Genomic DNA, 10,657 nt, shown 5'->3' with positions numbered 1-10,657 from the left:
GGTGATGCTCTGTGGCCAGGTAGACAAGTTGAAGTTGATAGTGATCAAATCAAGTCATTAACTGAGAAAAATCAACATTACATCATGCAGGAGATAGCTGATATACTCAAAATGTCCAGATCAATAAAGCTATTAGTGAAAATGAAAGATGTGTCTTTTATTTTACAGAAAAAAACCACATCAACTTTTTAGCCAACCCAAAACTTGCTACAAGTAGCCAGAAAAGAATCTCAGAGGACCCTGGCTGTTGTTGCTCAGAGGACTGAGCGCCAGCTTGTGAACCAAAGGGTTGTTGGTTTGATTCCCAGTCAGGGCACATGCCTGGGTTGTGGGCCACATCCCCAGTAGGGGGCACATGAGAGGCAACTACACAATGATGTTTCTCTCCCTCTCTTACTCTCTCCCTTGCCCTCTGTCTAAAAATAAATGAATAAAATCTTTTAAAAAAGAAAAGAATCTTAGTGGAATGTTTTAGGCCGACGCCAAGTCTGTTACATGAAATCTATGCAGCTTCTGGCACTGGAGAATATTGCTGCGAAATATGTGAAGCAAAAGGCAAGGAAAATTGTAAAATGCATATACCTAAAGAGAGAATCATTGAATGCACAGACATACACAAGGGAGACAGCATAGCCTTAATTTGAGCTCACAGACTGGAGATGGTCTGGATTTTAACTGAAGTTCTGTTACGCATCAGTTGTATGAATTTGGGCAAGTTATTTAAACTCTCTGGGCCTCATTTTTTTTTGTTAATCTGTAAAATGGGAGTTGATTATAATAGTGCCTACCACATGAGATTATTACCTTGATTAAATGTATTAATATTTAAGTGTGTTTTGTACATAGAAAATGCCACGTGTGGTTGCTAAGTAATATGCTATGCTACAAAGTCAGTGACCTTCCACTTTTGAAATCCCAATGAGACTTTTCTTTTAAAATTGTCAGGCTAATACTAAAGCTTATTAAGAAGCGTGAAGACACATGACTTTGATTAAGAAAACGTTGAAAAAGAAGATAGTGAGAGTGGGCATGCTCTGCTCTAGTGCTGCGGTTACCCAGCGGGCACACGGGAAGGAAGAGGCGATGTGCTGAAGGAAAAGCGTAGAGTCCGGAAGTCAGCTAAGTCCAGAACACATCAGCCCTACCCCAGACATGAAGTCTTGGGGAAAAGTTACTGAAAACAATTTCCTATATTATATTCTCTGTGTGTAAAATGCTGATGATGTTATTAGATGTGATAATTTTGTATTACCTACAGAAGACAGTAGACACACAGAAACAATCAGAATCCTTTTTTAAAAAATGTTTGATAGTCTCATGAGTTAATGAATTCAATCTTCTCCTTTGCTTGCTGAGCAATTTCTGAACTCGTATATTTAATCAAAGAATAAATATAATAGAATAAATATGGAGTAGATGGAAAATAGGTAAGGAAGATTTAATGTGATTTGCTTGGACAATGGGACACAGAGTCTGTTGTTCTAAGAACTGAATGCATAACACATTGTTTCTTTTTCAACTGTGTCTTCAGGAAGTAATTGCAGCTCAGAAGAACTTAGACTTATTGACCTCAAGAAGAAAGGTAGTGGTTCTTACTTTTTCACCTTTTTTCTTCAGCTAAAAACAAACTTCATGAATTACAAGAAGTTTTGAAACTGCCTTGTCTTCGACTTGCATGAGTTGCTCAAAAAGGATAGAATGGCAGCTCTTTCCTGTTAAAAATGTTTTGTCATCAATATGGAAAATAGGATGTACTAAAAATCGGTAGTTGCTTACAGAGGAAGTAGTTTATTTTCTGGGACTTGTGGCAGAAATAACCAACCTATGGAGTGCAGGTTGGTTTTTTAAATCTCATTTTTTTACTTTTTTATGACGACACTCTAAAATTTCTCCTATTTTGCATTCCAAGAAAGATGCTACAGATAGAGGGCATGCAATGCAACTGAGATACAGATAAAAATTTAGAGTTCATTTTGTTATCCTGAAAAAAAATCACATTGCTTTATTGCCTCATATCTAAGTCCAAGTTTTAAGAACTAAAGTTCAGTGGAAGGTTTGGAGTTACTTTCTGACCTGGTTGGTGTACTTCTAGCTATTTTTTCTCCCTTTTGATTTTATATTTTAATTTTTTATGTATTGATTTTAGAGAGAGAGAGGAGAAAGGGAGGAAGAGAGAGAGAGAGAAAGAGAAACATCAATTTGTTGTTCCACTTATTTATGCATACATTTGCTGTTTCTTGCATGTGCCCTGACCAGAGATGGAATCGCAACCTTGGCATGTTGGAATGATGCTCTAACCAGCTAAGCTACCCAGCCAGGGATAGTCTATTTTTTCCCCTTCACTTCTCCCTGCTGTGCTCTTCTCTGAGCTCTTTACTTATGTTTCTTTAAAAGATTGTTTTGGGGGATTAACTTTCCCATTAGGACCTTGTATGAGAAAGCTAATTGAGAAAGACTAAATTCTTTCTAGTTTGATAGTTCCTAACGTTTTGATCTGTCCAGCCAGCCATCTGCAACTACAAACTCCCTGCTGAGGAACTGGCGGGGAGACAAAGAAATGGAAAACTGTAAAGAAGTCTCCATGTGATGTGAGCAGAGAGCTTTTGGCAGCCCAGCTGAATTAAGACCATAATCCTTTTCGGAAATCAGTCTAAAACGGAACTATTCACAATAAACATGAAATTAAAAGCATGATGTAGTAGCGACCTAAAAGGAATGTGAATTCTCCTCCAGGACATGCAGAGACCCGTGGATGAACTGTTTCTGGATTCTTGTTCCAGATTTCCTGAGAGTAAGTTAACCTCTATAACTGTGGTTGTTTGCGTATGGAAATATAATCCACGACTTCAAACAGGAAATGCCAAACATTTGGATGGAAACTATTAAAAGCAGTAAGTTCTTAACAAGTCGTTTTGATTTTTCAAATCATCTGAATATTTTATATTGTATGGCTAAATAATCAGTTGGAGAACTAAGATTTTTTCCTCATATTTATCTCATGACTAATAGTATATTTAGACAAATAGCATATATTATCTAATAAGCTATGGGAGAAATAGAAAGGAATATAACTTTATGTTCCCTCTTTGCAAGTAGGAGCTATTTGCCAAGTTATTCAAATGATTTATTCTTTATTGTTCGTCTTCAATTTTACTGCCAGAGGATTTGTAGGCATTGGGGAGATACACGATTTCAGAGTTTTGAATTGTTTTAATTTGCTTGAGAATATTTTCATCAAGAAAACTTTGGACAATATTTTTATTGACCTTGTTTATTATAAGGATTTTGATCTAATTTGTTGTGCAATGTGTTTATTCTCTAAATACTAAGAATTCTATCTGACAGGATATGACTGGATTTTTATAGCCAAGTTGTTATTTCTACATCACATGATTTTCAGAGCAATTTAAGCTAGTTAGGAATTTTGTACTACTATGCTGAGTAGTATTATTTCCTGGTATTCACATCGGGATGTGCAGTGGAAAAATAAATCACTTTTAACAGTGAGAAATACATAGCCATAATCATGGCAATTAGATCATGTTAATTATTCTTTATCCATAAATAATTTTCAACAAATGCACTAATCCACAGAAAGAAAAAGTAGGCACTTGGGCAATGCATTTAACCCTTTCAGATACCACAGCAGTGATTTCCTAACCTGAGATGCTGTACTTGGTTTGAGCTGGGTTCTCTTGGCTGTTGCGGGAGCTCACCCACAGAGCTTCTGAATCCCTTTCTTCTCTCCCGGGCAATTTTTAAATATAAACTCATGCCCTTCTGTGTTCCATAAATGGCACATCATGGAAGGAAGCCCTTGCCTTAGATGATGTTAGAATGTCTTCCTGTCTGGTTCCCCGTCCTCCTCTCATGCTCCTGTATTATTAGTTTATATTGTTGCTCTAACAAGTGACCACATACTTAATGGCTGAAAACAAAACAGATTTATCGTCTTAGAGTCTGGGAGGTAAGACGTGGTGATGTGAGTCTCACCGGACTAAAATCAAGGCATTGGCAGGGCTGCGTTCCTTCCTGGAGGATGTACGTGAGGATCTGTTTTCGTGCTGTTATGGCTTCTTGAGGCTTCCGCGCTTCCCTGGCTCGTGCCCTTTTCCCTCCACCGTCAAAGCCCGCAATGGATTGAGTCTTTACAATATCCCATTACTCTGACCTCCTTTTTAGCCCTTCTTCCATTTTTTAAGGGCCCTTGTGATTACTTTGGGGCTGCCCAGGTAACCCAGGATTTCCTCCCTGATTTAAAATCAGTTGTTTAGCAAACTTACTCCCATCGTATTCCATACTTTAATTCTCCTTTGCCGTATAATGTAATATGTTCACAAATTCTGGAATTAGAATGAGACAATTATATTCTGCATACCTGTTCTGTTTTATTATTCCTTGACTTAAGTAGCAACAGCACAGTGTTCCCAGCAATAAAGTATAATAGGCTCTGTCTCTGGCTGTGTCCCCGCCCCAGGCTGCCTTGAGTAGGTCATCTTCCCATTTGAGTTGTCTCCTGAGTAATAGGAGAGGGCCACATAGTTATGACTTTGCTCCTGCCCCAGGGGTAAAATCAGGATTCTAGTCCTTGAACCTGAGAGCCAAGAGTGACCTCATTGGTAAAATAAGGGAAGAGACAATAGTAACCCTATGACTTCCATCCTTGTTTAATATGGCACCAAAGGAGGATACTACTACCTTTAAAGCCCAGGTTTCCTTGGCCAACGAGCCTTGTGCTCCAAGCACTGTCCTTGGAACATATCCTGGGCCTATTCCTCCTCTTAGAATGTTGGGCTTGTTAACCACGATTAAGGCTTATGTTTTCTTTATCAACTAAGATAAATCATGGGTGGTCACACTCTTCAAGTCTCGGAGCCTTTTTGTTATTCTGCCTTATGGGAAAATAATGAGGTATGCTCTCTGCAATGCAATTACATAGCTCGTTCTGGGAGTATCCTAGTAGTTCTTGGGCTGCTCTAAGATGACCATATAAATAATGACATGACACCACTACTGCCAGATCGAGTGTCATATCTGAAACCTTCTGCCTTCATTAATTAAGTGTGAAGTGCTCAGCTAATGGCCGTTCAACAGATATGTCCTGAATTTTCGTAGTTATATAGGTTCTCGACTAGAATTAGAATGCCCTCTGCAAGTAGTTCTATAAAGAGTCGCTGAGGACTTGGCGCACATATTGGAAGCTGGCAGTCTGACTGAGTGGTGGATCTGTGTGTAAGCCCCAAGGCCAGTTCTCTCTTCCTGCAAGGCCAAGGTTGAACGCATAAAAGGAGTGAATAGATCATTGTCTCTCACTGACAACAGCAGAGCATCCTGGGGACCTGCAAACAATTACGCCTACGTTGCCTAGGAAGCATTTCCAGTTCAAGGACCCCCAAATACAAATGTATGTATCTGATTCTTGTACCTGTTATCAGTTCACCCCTTAACCATCTCGCCACCTCCCACCCATGCATTCATATGCATGGCCGAGGGCCATAAGCCTGTGGGCCTGACCATCGTTTGGGGTACTCTTTTCAACTGACTATAAAACTGGACCATCTACTTTGTAAGAATCCAAGTGTGGTATGGGGTGGGGTTAAATCATATTCTAGTTTTATTGCAAATAGATTTTCTTCTGTGTTCTTCTTTAATTTTGTCTATTTGGTAGATTTTTCAAAAGGAAATTGAACGAATCACTTTTTCATTTCTACTTTGAATATATTGGGTTGATTTTTATTTCATTATAAACTATTTACTCCCTCCTGAGCTATCCCATTCCTGTCCTGTAAACTTGATTCTCTTTAGACTTCCCTCTTTATCTCTTAATTTCATAAATATTACTTTTGATATTTCTATGTACTTATATTTGCTACTTGGAGAGCCTTTTGAGAAATATGTATGTCTTCCCAGTAACTCTGAAAAAGTTATTCCCATTGTGTTTTTTTACAATGTATTTTATATCACGTATTTTTCTTGCAATTGTATTTTCTTCTTTTTGGATATTGCTTCACCAAATACTTTATTTTTTTAATCATCTTTCTCTTCATTTTAGGTATTTTTAATCTCTCATTATTTTCAAATATGTTTGTATTTTCTTTGAAAAATTGGAAGGATTACAAAATTTTCTCTATATCATGGAAGATATTATGTTCTTTATGACTTCAATGGGAATTTTTAATATAATATTTTTAATTTATTTTTACCTTTCTTCTTGGATTTTCTTATGGTCATTAAATGGAAGATTTTAAAAGTTTTTTCTGTTTATTGTAATATAGTTTAATTTAAAATATTAAGTTATTTTCTTTGCCTTTTGAGGGTAATTTGCCTTTTTTTTCTGCTCCAGCATTTGGGGTTTCTGACAACGATGGCACGAACCGAAGTCTGGGGCTAAAAGCCTGAGCGGATCCCCCCCGCAGCCCCTCGCTGCCGGCCTGGACGCTGGCAGACTCTCTGATCCTGCACGGAAGGGAGCCGCGGTCCGCACACTCCGCAGGCGAATTTCTACGCTGGCGCGGCGCCCTGGTTAGGAGCGAGGGCTCCGGAACGGGACTGCCTGGGTTAAAGCCTTGGTGGCGTCGCCCTTAGCTCTGTTTGGAGAGTCACCGTGCCTCTTTGTGGCCCGTCTTCTCCATCTGTAAAATGGGGAGAATAAGATCTAACTTCAAGTTTTATTGAGAGGATTAAACTAATTCTTATAAATACTTAGAACTACCTGGAACATGGAAACCATCATTAAGTGTAGTTAATATTATTTTCTCCCCAATATCCTATATTCAAAATTACTTCCCACTTCCCTTTGCTTTAGCCATATGAACAATATGAAATTCTCTGAAATTTCATGAGAATTTCTATCTACTCGCTTTTGGGTTTTCTTGCTGTTAGACTCATTGTTCATTTTATTTTAGTGGTTGTCATGGGACATTTTGGGACTTATAAAAGGTGCATAAAAATGGAGTTAATCATACTTTTGATTTCATGGCACACAAAATGATTGGTTCAAACAAAGCTTTTATCTTGTTTTGGTTATTTATTTCCTTAAATAACTCATTTTATACTCAACCTCCATTCCCATCTCCCGCTGCCACAGGTAATCTTTTCATTATACTTGATAATGATCCTTTAGTTCCTGTATATTCTTGGAAAATGTGTATTGCATGTAGTGTTAATTAGTATAAATGATGTGGTGACGTAACATTCAACATTGTCTTACTTTTTAAAAAGTCGGCACTATGTTTTTAAAGATCTCTTCATGTTGATGGGTGGCTTCTGAACCCTCTATAGCATTCTATAGACTGTATTGATTAAAATCTGGTTTACAACACCGTGCCACTATAACCCACATTATGAAGAGCATCTCTGTAAAGGCCCCCTCAAGGACTCACGTGAAAATGTCCTGGGCATACGTTCCCAGCAGCTGAACTGACGGCAGTCAGCAGCAATGAACTGGTAATGAATCCCTGGGAAGGGTGTGCAGTCAACACTCGCACCAGCGGTGCATAAAGTTCCTTTATTCCCATTAGAAAATTGAGCAATGTTACTTTGAGGAGATAACACTGGACTCTATTAAACTCTCTAATCTTTGTCAGTCCAATGAAGAGTAAATATAAATTATATCTAATAATTTTTAATTTTTCAATTTCCTTCTGCAATGAGCTTGAACATCCTTTTATATGTCTTTTTAAGCTTTTCAGTTCCCTTCTTTGCTACATAAGCAAGTTGAAACAGCTGTTAATACTGTTTCTTTTGATTGCACAATGTTTTCTATTTCACACCTTCACATTTATTTCCTTATTTTAAAACGAGCAGGTCAGAATGAGCAAGAGGCACATAAGCGTGGGTCAGCAAACGTGGGCTCTTCTCGGCAAGAATGTCCTTAAAAAATGGAGGATGAAGAGAGAAACCTTGTCGGTATGGTTCAGGGTCTACGTGTTCTCATAGGAGAAGAAGGCATATTTTTTTTCAGGCAGCGCAAATACCACATGTTCATTATGTAATGTGTCATATATATTTTATTTCTAACAGACTGGATTTTTTTTTTAAATCCTGGACTTTGCTATTATTTCAAATAAGATTCCTTTAAAATATATCATTATTACATGTCTTAAAGCACTTGAAAAATAATTCATATTCAGATGATGAAAAATAAAATCATCTTTATGTCAGAGACAACACATCTTAACATCTGAAATCATCTGAAACTCATAAAGGAATAGGTGCATGAGGTCAGGGTTAAAGTCAAAGAAAGGTGCAGCACTTAATCCAGAATTAATTCAGAAATTAGGACCAAGTTTTAAAAAGCGTTCAAAAGGCAAACTGTAGCACTTCCATAAAATTGAACTATAGATATGAACGATGTCAATTTGAAAGAAATAATGGGTGTATAAACAAAGAGGAAAAGAAATGCATTTTGAAGTTTTGCTGCTATTAAGATAGCATTTATTTTCTTGTAATCATAAGAATGATTAGGTGTGCTCTGTTTAGTAAATTCAGAAAAATACATTCAACAAGTTAAAAAGATACTCCTAAAATACCCATAGATCAAGGGTTGATATATTAACATTCAATCTTATGAACATTGTGTGCGTGTGTGTGTGTGTGTGTGTTCTTTCAACTAATATGTATTGAATGCGTGGATTGGCAGGAGTAGGATATATAAAAATCCTTGCATGGAGTAAGGGTTATATAAATATAAAAGTTGTATTCTACTCTGTGTAGATGCTTTGCTACCATCATTTTAATTCTTTTTACATAAGCATTGTATCTGTTCGTTTCTCTATCTAGAGAGATGAGGTACAGGTATAGACCAACACACATAGCTAAAATAAGACCATATGGTGAATAAGGTACATATTTCTTTTAAAGTATTTCAAATTAAAAATAAATAATGAAGTGTGTTTTTATCATGGACTTCACATACATCCTGCTGCATTTACAATTCGAGAATGTTGTTGCAATGACAAAGACTTTTAACATTCTTCAACATGAGCAGTGTTTTCGAACTATCTCCTTCCACAGGGGTGTCCAACCTATTGGCATCTCTGTGCCACACTAGGAGAAGAGCTGTCTTGAGTCACACATTAAATACATTGCAACATGTAATCACACACACACACACACAAAATCTCACAATGTTTTAAGTTAAGTTTACGATTTTGTGTTGGGCGCCATTCATAGCCACCCTGGGCTGCATGCCGCCCGCAGGCAGCAGGGTGGCCGCCCCTGACAGGAAGCAGAAGATAAAAACGTGACCTTGCTCCTGTTGATGGAAGCTGGTTATCTATGTCATGCTGCCTAGCATTTTTTTTGTCTTTCTCATTGAGGTTTCAACATGACTGTAAACCTTTGGGCCATTCATGAATCAGTCCAGCCTTCAAAACTTTCATTAGAGTATGATAAACTTAGATTCTCAATTATAATTGGAACCGATGCTACAATTCTGTCTTGATGGATGATGTGCATATTTTAAAATGTGCAGATTAAAGAAATTTGGGACATTTAAAAAGTGGGAGAAGAGGAAAGATTGGAATCCAAGCGACATTAAAAATTAGGTGTTCTAAATTGTTTGGAATGATTAATCTGTGGTTGAACAGCTATTGATTTGTTTCATTTCTCTCTGATTGCTGTGTAGGAATGGTTTTTTTCACTTCTTCTAGTGTTATTTGCATACCTGTTGTCTTCTGACGTACACCAAGCTAATGACTTTCCTCAAATACCTGCAATGAATCTGGGACGTGTAGATAATTTTAATGATTCTAATTATGTTATTGCATTTGCACCTGAATCCAAAACAACTCAGGAGATAATGAACAAAGTGGCTTCAGCCCCATTCATTAAAGGTATGTTCTCCAGGAACTCATGGTACTTTCTTTATTTGTGAAATACACAAATTTGTTTTGGAATTTCCTTGATAAACTGTGTTAAATGTTTAAGTTTCTAGATTTAATGAACAACTTTAATGCCTATTCCTTTTCAATATCAAGGGGATTTTCTTACTCTATTTACTAGTGTCCTATTTAGGAAATTTTATGTTAAAATGGTTTTCCTCTACATAGTCCATATTACAATGAGCTAATCCAAAATTATGCAAATGTATGTTGTGAGAAGAATCTGAAAAGATTGGCCAATGGTGACAGCATGATTTTTTCATCTCTTGACATACATAAAAATTGAAAAAGAAGTTAAACTGTAAAACCAACAAACCATGGGCAATATTTACAACCAAATAGAAAATCAGGTGTTTCCTTGAGCCCCAAAATATAAATGAGCAGAGAAGAGGCCCTGACAACCACAAGGCTGGCTATGGGGTGCCTGATGGGTCTGTGAAGAGAATGCAGAGCATTCTTAAGCGCTTAAGAACAAACCAGGAGCCACTGCAGGGCAGAGAGGGCCAACCTGAGAGCGACCGAAACCACTTTCAGTAATTGGATTGGTGGCGTAGTGTTAGAATGTTGTTCCCAAGCTGTTACGTATGTAAAGTGGGATACAGCAAATAAGTCATTGTGGAATAGTCTACTTCTCTCACCCCTGTGCCTGAAATTCACAGTTTGAGGAATCTTGACCTTCCCAGTGGCTAGAAAGGCAGTGAGAGAAATAGATTGTGTCAAAAAAAAACCTCAGCAATCAACTTAAAGAGACTCCCACCGGTGCAAGTTGTCAT

General features: G+C 37.5%; 1 protein-coding gene across 5 annotated transcripts in view; it reads left to right on the top strand.

Moving 5' to 3' along the window:
- Positions 1 to 2,438: 2,438 nt before the first annotated feature.
- ABCA9 (ATP binding cassette subfamily A member 9) overlaps positions 2,439 to 10,657 on the top strand; it is a 53,511-nt gene continuing 45,292 nt past the window's right edge. The window contains exons 1-4 of one of the 5 annotated variants that reach the window (XM_054573090.1): positions 2,439 to 2,791; positions 6,344 to 6,522; positions 7,807 to 7,908; positions 9,629 to 9,836. In XM_054573090.1, coding sequence (XP_054429065.1) covers positions 7,813 to 7,908; positions 9,629 to 9,836 — 304 coding nt within the window. In that variant the 5' untranslated portion in view covers positions 2,439 to 2,791; positions 6,344 to 6,522; positions 7,807 to 7,812. Of the gene's footprint in view, positions 2,892 to 5,486; positions 5,567 to 6,343; positions 7,088 to 7,806; positions 7,909 to 9,628; positions 9,837 to 10,657 lie in introns of those variants that run through there. The other 4 variants (XM_054573089.1, XM_054573091.1, XM_054573092.1 and 1 more) reach the window with 4 other exon arrangements.

The sequence above is a fragment of the Pteronotus mesoamericanus genome, unplaced genomic scaffold (assembly GCF_021234165.1).
Source record: "Pteronotus mesoamericanus isolate MK-2021 breed Mesoamerican mustached bat unplaced genomic scaffold, CSHL_Meso_final contig_246, whole genome shotgun sequence".
In the NCBI taxonomy this organism is placed as follows: domain Eukaryota; kingdom Metazoa; phylum Chordata; class Mammalia; order Chiroptera; family Mormoopidae; genus Pteronotus; species Pteronotus mesoamericanus.
The sequence above is the reverse complement of the archived record's forward strand: the minus strand, read 5'-3'. Positions and strand labels throughout refer to the sequence as shown.